Below are 12599 nucleotides of genomic sequence, written 5' to 3'. Positions count from 1 at the left end.
GAGAGCGGGCGTCTAATCCAAAGGACCGGACGAGCAGGGGGGAGAGCGGGCGTCTAATCCAAAGGACCGGACCAGCCCTCTGCAGCCTGAGCTGTCGCGTCTGCCACCGCGTGAGCTGCGGCGGACTCGCTGGCCCGCGTGCCGATGTCCTGCTCGGCTGTAGCTTTAGGGTAGCTGACTGCGTACGTCTTTGATTTCCTTCCTCAAATTCAAACTGAGGAACAAGGACCAAACCCCTTCCTCGCTTAGGTGTTGTGAGCTGGTGGTTATCATTCCTATACATAATTTTGACTTGCCCCAGACATTCTTTCCTACTACTTTGTTAAGCGGCACTGCTGTTCCTGACTGTGGAAATATGTTTGTCTTCTTACATACTTTTAATTTAAAGCTATTTAAGAGAACTGAAGTTCTGATTGTTGTATATATTTTTCTAAAAGCCAAATAAAGGTACCTATGAAAATAATTGGGCCTCTGCTTTTATTTAAGCTTTATGCCCTTTCAGTGTTACAGTCAAATGAATTTTGTCTTCCAACATGTCCAGAAAGGGCTGGCAATGATTTTCCCCCTATTTTTTCAACAGAAAACTTGGGATTGTGAAGGTTAATTGTACAAGTTCTGCTGTATTACCAAATGTTCGTTAAAGCCACTACAAGAGTGAGGGGGAACAAACATTTTCAAGTTTATATACTCCAGTTTTCACTATTCAGAAATCTCTGGCTAACTTGGTTATGAATAGCACTGCTTAGTTGCTCCTCAAAAGTAGTTGATCTTTTACTCAAGGGAACAGTTCACAAAATATAAATATTAAAAGGAGTATGAATGCCACTTCTAAAAACACCACTTTCAATTTCTGGGTTTTTTATTTAAAACTTTTCTGTTTGAAGTTTCCCTAGCTTCCCTAACTTCTCAGCCTGTCTCCCAGGATCGGCCGCTTTCCGGTCTGTGTTTCCAGAATACCTGTGTGCACACTGCCACATGAATGTTCATATCACTACATTTTTAAACAAGAATACAGCACAAAGGACTGAGTTCAATCCCCGGTTCCACCAAAAACAAAAACAAAAAAAAAAAAAAACGAGAATACACCGTAAGGACATCTGAGTCTTACGTTGTTACTGAACTGTCTTCCTATATTCTGGTTGATAGCTGTATTTCACTTAAGTAGTTCCCAGTGAGGAGTAATTCTTTCTAGACTTCAGTTACTTCCAATAATAAAGTTTGTAATAAATTATTAAAAATAAAGGCAAAAAGATAGGAGCATATATTATCTTTAAAAAATTTTAAAAGTAAAGAAAAAAAAGGAGCACTGTTCTGTTTTCCACTTCACACACTTCCGCTGTTGCTACATAAAGATGCCCGTTTTCTCACACTGGGCTCACCTAGTCAGACCTGGCCCCTTGCTAAAGTAATTTCCAGAAAAGTGTTTTCCCCGGAGTTCAGATTTGCATTTCCTTCCATTTTTTTTTAATGTTAGCAATTTACATTCTATGCTTATTTTTCAAAGAGTGCTAGCACTTAGAAAATACTTTTTTTCTAATTTTTTAATCATTTATTCATTTGGTACAGAGTCTTGCTAGGCAGCTCAGATGCTAGTGATCCTCCTGTCTCAGCGCCCCCATCACTGGACTACGGGCATGCACCAACACGCCCGGTTTCAGGAGCAGCATGGGGCGCCCAGGCTTTTGGGGCCAGCATGGCATGCAGGACCAGGGATCAAAGCCAGGTCCTTAAACTTGCCAGGCAGGTGCTTAGACCACCAGGCTATCGCCCCAGCCTAGAAGTAGACTTCTGTAGCTGGAGATGGCAATTGTTTTCCCCACACTCAACTTTGACCTTATTAAAATACCAGCTGTTCTTGTGATGGACCATTATTTGATCTATCAATGTCTGTTTAGCCTGTTGTCTCAGTTACTTTTTGCTTGTTGCTGGGACGAAATACCAACACCCAAAATTAAGAAAGGAAAGGTTTATTCAGCTCACAGCTCGTGGAGGCTTTAGGCTCCACTCCGCTGGCTCCCAGGCAGACAGCAGCAGTTGATAAGAGGGGGGGGGGGTCAGAACTCCTCCAAGGAAGTGGGGGTGCACGGAAACCTCCCCCGAACCCCTTCATACACCTTTTTGTGGGGAGTCACTCTGGGGCAGGCACTCCTCAACCGGGGCAGGGCCCTACAGCCCAGGGTGTGGAACCTCAGGCGACCCAGCCAAGTTGACACAATGTATCAACCACCATGTATCAACCACCACCTGAGATTATCTAGTGTTGTTCTAATTGGCCTTACTTCTTTTAACCTGAGGTCTTCAGGTAATGCATGTTCTTACAAATGGCAGGACCTCTTCTCATGCTTAGTGACAATTTGTATATTTTGTGTATACCCAGTTTCTGTCCATGGACACTTTCTGGTTAGTTGTGCATCTTGGTTACTGGGAATAATTCTGCAGTGAACACAGGAATACAGAGACCTTGGTTTTTGTACTGGGAATCGAACCCAGGACCTTGAATTTGCCAGGCAGGTGCTGTGCCACTGAACTATGTCCCAGTCAAATATAAAATAATCGTATATTTTATTTTACTTGCCAGGAATCAGAGTCGTGACCTTGTGCTTGCCAGAGAAGCGCTGCCGCTGAGCTACGTCCCTGCCAGAATACAGACATTTTTACCAGGTCAGACAATTTCTATTTCCTGTGTATAAGCCTGGAAAAGGACTTGCTGGATCCTACGGTAGCTCCTCCGTAGCGTTTTAGGAAATGCTGGTGTCCACAGTGGTGGCAACACTTTGCCTTTCCACCGGCACCGTGAGTGTCCCCTTCCCCAGCTTCCCCCACACTTGCTATTTCTTGTCATTTTCACAAGAGCTACTCTGCCTGCTGTGAGATGAGTGCTGTGGGTTAGTGTGCCTTGGCCTGACGACTGGTGATGGCCAACACCTTTCCACACACCTGGCATCGGTACTGGCATCCTCAGAGGCGGTGCCTGGCGGTGCCCTGGGGACAGGGAGGTGTGGGCGACGGAGCCCATTCCCGGTGGGAGGGCGCATCAGGGAGCCGCTGCTGGCAGGCCACCCAGCCACGGCGACAGAATGAAAGCTGAAGCCCTGGGCTGCCAGGCGGTCTCTAGGTGTCGCCTGGTGTCATTATTCGGACTGTACAGGAGAAATCAAGGTTATAATTCAAGTTGCTCAAAACACTGCTCGGATTACCCCAGACTTGGCCTGGGGAGATAGCTCAGAAGCACTTGCCTGGCAAGTGCAAGGTCCTGAGTTTGATCCCCAGTACCAAAAATAAATTAAATATCAAGATTACCCTAGACTCGGGGCCGGGGAGATGGCTCAGTAGAATAAGCGCTTCCCTGGCAAGTGCAAGGGCCTGAGTTCAATCCTGGTTCTGCCAAAAAAATAAAGATTACCCTAGACTCGTATCATGCAACTGGTTATTCTTCCCTTGACAAAAATTTCAAACTTATTTTTTAAAAGAGAGAAAATGTAGGACTCCATTGGTGTCTGGGTGTACCCCAGGGAGAAACAGCATCAGGAAGGAGGAGAAGATAGACAAGAAGACAAGAGCTGGTCAGGTGGCGGTGGTGGACCCCAGAACAACAGCAAGGGCATTTATTTTTACCTTTGCAAAGTTACAAGACACAGTGTCGCCTGGCAGCTAAAAGCCCACAATGCCAGGCAGGACGTTCTTCCCAGGACTGAGGCAGCCTGACTGCTTTGGGCAGTGAGGCCTCATCCTGCCCTCCCACGCTGGTCAGTTTCCAGCTTCAGGCTCCCAGCAGCTCCCCCTTTCCTGTTTTGTTTTGTACATGATGGCTATTCCATTGGAACTGGAGAAGCTGTGTTTGGAAAACCTGTTAGACCTTTTACTCTTGGTGCCAGTTCAGACTTTTGGGCCTTGCATTCAGCTAGGATTTTGGGTCCTCTGACACATATTGGGTTAAAAAAAATAGGAATTGATTATGTAAAGGAAAAGCATTTTAAAGGGCTTTTAGGCACAAGTGTGGGTGGCTTCTGATAGGTCAGGACTCAGAGTTCCCAGGCACCTACCCCCAAACTCTCTCCCCCTTGGCTCCACCCAGAGCCAAACCCAAAACTGAAGACCACCCAACTCTGATTTGATCACAAAGAAGACAAATGATGCTTACCTGAAACCCGGCTGTTCCAGCCCACAATCGCCCTCCTATAAAGTCTCCTGTCGCCCCACCCCCACCCCCCTGTTCAGCGCTGTCTTGGCTAGCGAAACAGCCCTCTGCGGGTGCTGTCTTGGTCCGTGGCGAGACAGCCCTCTGCATGGGCTGCCATAACCCACTTTTCCTCATGTCAGTGCGTCTGGTCCGGTACCGCGTGGGTTCGGCTACCTCGCTTTTCCAATCTTTCAGCCCCCAGGTGTGGCAACTACAGGTCCACAAACCCAGAAGTGCCAGATTGCTGACCTGGAGGGATGCAAAAACTAATTCAGCCTCACGGAAACAGAGCCCTTTTCTCCTTCTCCCTTACAGCTGGTACCAAAGAAAGCCTTTACATTTTTCCCTTAAGATGATTAATTTAAAACCGTTTCCATCCTCAAGATAAAAACATTTTGTCTCTAATTTAAAAAATCATTTCCTAGGGCTGGAAAGATAGCTCAGCAGACTAAGCTCCTGCTTAGGCAAGCTCAGGGACCAGGGTTCAATTCCCAGCACCACATGCCAGGCCAGCCGGCCCCAGGGCTTGCTGAGCCAGCCACTGAGACCAGGCATGGTGGTGTACACCTGTAATCCCAGCACCAGGGAGGCTGAAAACAGGAGGATCACTATCAGTCTGAGCTGCATAGTGAGACCCTCTACCAAATACATTAAAAAAAGACCTTTCCTAAGATTTACAATAATGCCCCGGGGGCGGGGCCGGCTGGGATCACAGACCACCACGCCCAGTCTCAGCATGCCGGGGGCAGGGCCGGCTGGGATCACAGGCCACCATGCCCAGGGGCAGGGCCAGCACGGCACAAACTGCTTCTGCCTGAGCAGGTGCTTTAATCCGCTGAGCTAGCTGGCCGGCCCAGATTGTTTTATTTTTAAAGAGATTTTTAAAAATAGTAAAAGAAAAAGTAGAAATGATATAGAATTTTACTAAACAAATAATAGGAATTCAACAATGGCTGTTATACTGCATAATGTTGTCTTCAAATTGGTTGTTTAGATTACCAGATATAAGCATGCAACAGTGGTTTAAAAAGTTATAAGAAATTAAGAAGAAAACACTGAAGCATGAGCTGCTCCTTTCAATAGAGCGGCAGAAGTCAGCAGAGGCCTGCCGCGCTTCACAGACCCGCACGCCGTCCTGGCACGCGCGGGAGCCGGGCTAGCCAGCCGCCTCTGTGCCGTGCTAGCTGTCCAGCGTACGTGCTGCCTCGGTGCGCTTGGGCTATTGAAAAAGATTACTAACGTATTTTCCGCAAATAAAAACTTTGCCCCACGGCTCAAAAGATGTGTATTTCAGTGATAACTTCAGTCAATCCTAACTGATTTGTGTACTTGGCAAGACTCAGGACCCTTTTCAGTGGCTTTGGTCTTGGGGTGCAAACTATCACGGTTCCTTTTCCTTCAGCTCAACAGCCGCTTGGCTAACTTCCGGGTGCTTTTATGGTCATTATCCTTCAGACATGTTAATCAGAGTTGCTTCCCACAGAGGGGTCACCCTGGAGAGGAGGGGCTCTGCGACAGCTTCCGCCTCCAAAATACAGAATGCAGGTTCCTCAGTGACCAAAATACAGTTACGAAACCAAAGGGGGAATCACCCGCTCCTACCTCTTGGCAGTGTATATTAACACAATTCCATCACATAAAGCAAGACGAGGCTAGCGGGGCCAAGGATATGCCTGTGTTTTGCTAGAACATGCTTGTTCTGGCTGCATCCAGGGCCAGATCTGGAGAAGCGGCTAACGACAAGGCTAGACCCATCTGGGGCCTATGGAAGGGATTAATCCAGAATGCCCAGGAGCTAGTAACCAAAACGGGAATCCAGCGTCCCAGCAGGTGTAGAGTATGGAGTATACAGAGGCAACAACGAGAAGTTATCCGTATTCCCTGATTTTTTTTTTTTTTTTTTTGGTGGTACCAGGGATTGAACTCAGGCCTTGCTTACTTCCAGGCAAGTGCTTATTCTGAGCTATCTCCCTGGCCCCAGTATACTTAACATAGAATAAAATGTAAAAGTATATTCATTATAGACGAAAGATTGTATTCCTTCCAAATTCTTCCCCAGTTCTGGGGGGAAAAAAAGTAAAAAAGTAAATAAATAAAACAGAATTTTCTTCTAAGAGACTTCTGCTAACTGACAAACACAAACTGTGTCTAGTCTACTTATAAATTCCTAATATTGTAATAGAGCTATTATAATTCAATTTGGACACAAATATACTCAGCGCACTCTGATTTTGTAAAGATGTTTGTTTATTCTGTGAACTTACTTGGTTGTCATATTCATGAACAGTTGTTTCCTTTTTATTTGAGCTCAACAATATTTTCGTTTATATTTCTTTTGCATTCTTGGATCATTTTGTTCATATTACAATTTGGGTTCTAGACTCAAAAACATGCTTCTACCTGGGTTACCAGCTACTGTAATTTGCTTTCTATAGCTCATCAAAAAAATTAATTTCAGTATATGTGCTGCCGAAGCAAACAACATCAAAAAAAGTAAAATAATTAAAAATCACACAGGATGGGGAGAGATTATCGGACAGGACTCCAATCGAGAACAGCAGAGTGACCGACCTTCGTTCATTAGTAAGGAGCCCCCAGTGATTCCCATGGTCTCTTGGAAGACACCCAAAATAATTTGGTCAAAAGGTAAAATTTTCCAGAAAAGAATAAAATAAGGTTTTTCTCTTAAAAGATACTCTTAGGGCTGGGGAGACAGCTCAGAACCCGGGTTTGATCTCTGCACCACGTGCCGTGCCTGCCCCAGAACCTTGGCCCTCATGCTGGCCACTGAAACCGGACACGGTGCAGCACGCCGGGGAGCGCTGGGGAGGCTGAAACAAGAGGGTCACCTTGGTGTGACCCGCAGAGCAAGACCCTGTGTCCCATACACACATAAATAATAAATAACAAATGCTCTCAGCAGAAAACTAAATTAAGAACCTGAGGTCTTCACATATACATTGTACTTCATTATTGCTAATCTCAGGCCATATTAAATACATTTATGATTCCAAAGGTACATGTCTTCTAAAATATAAAACAAGGATTGCCAATGCTGATAAAGCTTACTTTCAGAGTCAGACCTCTGCCCTGAAAGAAACTTGTGATGCACAAACCACTAAGGGACAACAGATTAGGGAAAAGCTTCTTATGCGGAGAGAGATGATTGGTTGAAAGGGTTATGCTACGTCAAAATCAAAACTTAAGGGTGTCACAAAATGTCAGCAAAACTGTCACGCTGCAATGGTACATATGATTTTAATTTCTCTTTTTTATGAGCAGAATATATTTATTGAGGGAAAGAAAGCTCCTGTCCAAGAGAGGGACAGGAGGGGGCCCCCAGGCAGGTGGCCCCCCCATGTTTATAGTCATAACCTTTTTTTTTTATGGCACCAGGGATTGAACGCAGGACCCTGTGCTGACCAGGCAAGCACTTATTCCACTGAGCCATCTCCCCAGCCCATTGGTTTTAATTTCTAAATGCCTATGTAAAAATATGTAACTGTTACTTGTTAACATTCTATAGGGATTTAAATATTAGAATATTCATGTTTGTTAAAAAATGGTTCCCTCTTATGTTCTAAGGTACTTGATATTGTGATAAGATAGTAATATTAAGCTGTCTCCATTACAATGTAAAGCCGTTAAGCTTCTCTTCTGGATGTTTAACAACTGAGGCTTGGGGACAACAAATTAGAGCTAGACGAGCTAAGAGCAACGCCAGTGCTTTGGCCCCAGCCCCCAAGGTCAGTGCGGACCCAGGACATGAGAATGTCTGCTGCATCATACTAGTGCTCAGCAAGTTCCTGGTCTTCTAATCCAGGAGATTATGCAGAAAGTAATTTCTGATGTTTAGTGTGCCTAAGGACAGTCGCCAGGAGAGAAAACATCTCTCAAGCTTTCACAGAAAGTAACTTGGTCAAGCAATGGCCACGACTCATCCTGATGGCTTACACTGACAGAAGTGGCTGTACGTGGCTCCAAAAGACTTCATTGATCATGAAGCATAGCAAAAAATTGATTAATACAGGTCTTGCCTTAGGTTAGTATTAAACATCCAGGAGAAAAGTATAACCGCAAGATGTCAGAGACAGTGCCACCGTAATGCTAGCTGTAAAAGCTTCAAGCCGCTGACAGCCTCTGACAGCTGCCAGCCATAGTGGCGACTCACTCCTGGGGGGCTAATGGACCGTATGGGGTTCACCCGCTGTATACAGATGCTGACGGACTTTGGGTTGGAAATCTTCAGCCTGCTCGGGTAAGCTCACCCAGAAGGAAAAGGGTCCAAGAACTCCGCAGAGTTCTGCAAACGCATCTCTGCCAACTTCAACTGACCGCTCATTGCTCACAGAAGAGAGATGTGGGGAGTGGCGACGCTGGAAACACGCTAGTCTTGAGAAAGCCTCTGGCTGGAGCCCACTGCAGTGATTAGTTGCTGGGCAACCCTGTGTCTCAGGATGCTAACTAACTTCGTGAAAGGATCAACAGCCCTACAGCGGCAATTCAGTTCTCCTCCTGCAGAGGGCGCGCTCCCCCGGCCTCGGCTTTCATCTCTCGCCGCCAGTCTCCCCACCGCCCGCCGAGGGCCGCGCGCATCACCACATCCCGCTCTTCCCACTTTTCATTCCTTAACTCCCAACCATAAGGTAAGTGGTTCTGCTCTAGCACGTGTCACGGCCCGAACAACGGAACCTATCAATTCTGGACGGAAACCTACAAAAAATGTGAGTCAAAATAAAGCTTTTCTCTTTTTAGGACGATTATCTCAGGCTTGGTGTCTGTGACAGAAAACTAACACACGTATCATTTCCCCAATGTCATTTATTTTTTTAAATCTTGCTTATTTTTTTATGTATGTGGTACAGGGTCTTGCTACACAGCTTGGACTTGTAGTGATCCTCCTGGCTCAGCCTCCCCAGCACTGGGATTACAGGAATGCACCACCACATCCAGTTTCGGTGGCCAGCACAGGTTCTGGGTTCTGGGGCCCGCGCAACATGCAGTACCAGGGATCGAACCGAGGCCCTTGGGCTTGCCAGGCAGGCGCTTAGGCCGCTGTGCTACGTTCCCGGCCCTCCGTCATTTATTAAAGACATGTACCGTACTGTTCCGTTACTGCTTTATCGTAGATGTTTGAATCAGGTAGAAAGCTGCTTTTTTTGTATTTTTCGGGCAGGGTCTACAGGGTGTTCAGGGTCTCACTACTAGATCCGACTTGTAGAGATCCACCTGTTTATAGCCTCCCAAGTGCTGGGATTACAGGCGCGCACCATCACGCCCCTTCTGGCCGGCCCCAAAGCTGCTTCTCGCCTTTTTACTTCGCTCATCAGAGCTCTGGTGTAAGATTTTCTTCTGTCTGTGAAAGATGCCATTGCATTCACGCTTGTTTACTTTTTAGAAAAATGGTAGACTGAAACCTCCTCACTGAGCTGCTCTCCCTCACCTTTTTACTCCTATTTTTAAATTTTGAATCAGGATCTTGCTCCTCTGGCCAGGTGGGACTCAACTGTGCAATCCCTCGCTTCAGCGTTGAGAGTTCTGGGATTACAGGTACGCGCCACCACTCCTGGCCGTCACCAGAACTTTCCCAAGGTTTCCTCCATCTTTTGGTTATTCAGGGCTGTACGAGCATTTTAATGACAGTTTTCAATCCGTGAACATGGGATACCATTCCATTTATTTGCATCACCTTCAGCTGCTTTTATCAGCTTTTATAGTGCTCAGTGTAGTATATGTCATTCTGTTACTGGGTTGGGGGTCTTGTCCAGATTTTTGATATTTTTAAACAAAGAATTGAGTAGGGCATCCGAGATTAGCAGCAGGATCAATTTTTTTTTTTTTTTTTTTTTTTTTTTTTTTGCGGGACTGGGGATTGAACTCAGGCCCTTGTGCTTACCTGGCAACCACTTATTCTACTAAGCTATCTCCCCAGTCCCTGATTTTTTTTTTGAGACAGGGTTTCACTGTACAGTTCAGGCTGGCCTTGAGCTCATTATGTAGCCCAGACTGGCCTTAAAATTACAGCAATCCTCCTGCCTCAGCCACCACACCAAGCAATTGAGCAAGAAAAGACAAAATCTCCCCAGCACCCCGAGTGTGGCAGTGCGTGCACTCAGGAGGCTCAGACAGCAGGCCAGCTTGGTCCAGAAGTCAGAGGACAGCTTAAACTAGATAATGAGACCCCGTCTCAAAAACAAAACAACAGGGCCAGGGAGATGGCTCAGTGGAGTAGGTGCTTCCCTGGCAAGCGCAAGGGCCTGAGTTCAATCCCCTGTTCCGCCAAACAAACAAACACAAAACATCAACCTCGGGGGTGGGGGCCCTGACCAGTGAGAAGAGCTCACAGCCCTGAGAGCACACAGTGAGGGCTTTAAGCCCTAGGTGGGATTGAGGGTTTGGTCTGAGGTGAGGCTCCTGCCAACACGCAGCTTGACGCAGGCCTTCCATTTGGTGGTGGTGTTTAACGCTTGCAACCCTTTTACGGCCCCTAGAGTAACTGGCGTGGATTCCAAAGGCCACGGGGCTCAAAGCTGCATCACCAATGCCTGGAACTAGGGCTAGGGTCGCCACGAGTTGCCGAAGACCACTGGGCACACGCCAGGGCCTTCCTGCCCACCAGCAAGTCGCCTGGTCACCTTCCTCACTGTGTTCCAAGCTGGGCGTGGTGGTCCCACTGATGTTTCACTCCAACTGCAGTGGATCAAGTCCCAGAAAGTGGCCGCCTTCCCAGCTGTTTCCTCGGTCTCTAGCCAAGAAAGCGGGCTCCAGGCAGCCTAATTCCCCTCCTCTGTACAGCCTTTCCTTCCTCCTAGTTCCTTCCAGGATGTGTGTGTGTGTGTGTGTGTGTGTGTGTTGTGTTTCACGCTATCTGAAGTGGGATTCCCTTACTGAATGGTTCGGTGTGAATGCGTAGAAGGGCCGATTTTTAATGCATATTTTAAAACATTTATTTATTTATTTGGTACAGAGTCCCTCTACATATCTCGGACTTGTAGTGATCCTCCTGTCTCAGCCTCCCTGGCACTGGGATTACAAGTGTGTGCCACCACGCCCAGTTTCAATGCTGGCATGGCATGTGGTACCAAAGATTGAACCAGGGTCCTTGTGCTTGCAGGCGCTTAGACCGACAAGCTACCTCCCCAGCCCCATGCTGATTTTTTTTTTAATTTTAAATTTTTATTTATTTATTTGTGTGTGTGTGGCCAGCTCAGCCCACCAGGGGGCGGGGCTGACTGGCATGTGGTGCTGGGGGACTGAACCGTGGTCCCTGTGCTTTGCTAAGCTTGTTCTAAGTAGGTGCTTTAGACCACTGAGCCATCTCACCAGCTCCCCCATGCTGATTTTTACAACCTGCAATTTTTTTTTTTTTTTTGTATTTTAGGGCAGGGTCTACAGGGTGTTCAGGGTCTCACTACTAGATCAGACTCGTAGTGATCCGCCTGTTTACAGCCTCCCAAGAGCTGGGATTATAGGCACGCACCACCATGTCCAGTCTCAATTGCCATCTCAGCAAGCCCTGGGGCAGGGCTGGCACAGCAGGCCTGCGGATTGAGCCTCCAGCCCCTGCGCCTGCTCGCAGGCACTTTAATCTGCTAAGCTATTTGGCCAACTCCAACATGCAAATGTTTTGTATTTATGAGTTCTGTGGGGGTTTTGGTGGTTTCCTTGGGTTTGCCTATGTCAGATCATGTTACCTGCTGAATTTGACTTGATTTCCTATTTGATGCCTTTTCTTTTTCTCACCTCATTGTCCTGGCTGGAGCCCAGTGCTATGCTTGAACAGAGGCAGCGAGAGTGGGTACTCTTGTCTTGTTTCATGGTCTTAGAAGAAAAGCTTTCATGTTTCCACTGAGTAGTGTTTCAGTGGGCTTCTCCAATAGGCCTTGATTATGTTGAGCCAACATCTTTCTACACACTTCATTGAGATTTTTAATATGAAAGGATTGGTGGACTAAGCTCCTGCTTAGGCAAGCACAGGGACCAGGGTTCCATCCCTGGCACCACATGCCACACTGGTCCTGCCCCCAGGTGCTCTAAGGTGGACACTGAGACCACAAACGGTGGCGCAGGCCTGAAACCCCAGCGCTAGGAGGCTGAACACAGGAGGATCACTGTGCGGCTAAGCTTCATGATGAGACCCTGGGGCTGGTGAGATGGCTCAGTGGTCTAAAGCACCTACTTAGAACAAGCTTAGCAAAACACAGGGACCACGGTTCAATCCCCAGCACCACATGTCAGCCAGCCCTGCCCCCTGGTGGGCTGAGCTGGTCACACACTCACACACACATAAATAAAAATAAAAATAAAGTGAGACATAATGAGACCCTGTAGCAAATACAGAAAGAGAGGAGAGAGAGAGAGAGAGAAGGGAGAGAGGGGAAAGAGGGGAGAGAGGGGAGAGAGGGGAGAGAGGGGAGAG

At 47.0% G+C, this 12599-nt stretch overlaps 1 protein-coding gene across 1 annotated transcript in view; it reads left to right on the top strand.

The window, feature by feature from the left end:
- The window catches only part of Cdr2 (cerebellar degeneration related protein 2), a 20183-nt gene extending 20020 nt beyond the window's left edge, over positions 1–163 (top strand). Inside the window, exon 6 of the mRNA XM_023706339.1 lies at positions 24–163. Within this exon, the coding sequence (XP_023562107.1) occupies positions 24–163 (140 nt within the window). The remainder of the gene's footprint in view (positions 1–23) is intronic.
- Positions 164–12599: the final 12436 nt, after the last annotated feature.

This window comes from Octodon degus, unplaced genomic scaffold (genome assembly GCF_000260255.1).
Source record: "Octodon degus isolate 3935 unplaced genomic scaffold, OctDeg1.0 scaffold00001, whole genome shotgun sequence".
In the NCBI taxonomy this organism is placed as follows: Eukaryota; Metazoa; Chordata; class Mammalia; order Rodentia; family Octodontidae; genus Octodon; species Octodon degus.
Note: the sequence above shows the minus strand (reverse complement) of the source record. Positions and strands in the feature narration are given on the sequence as shown.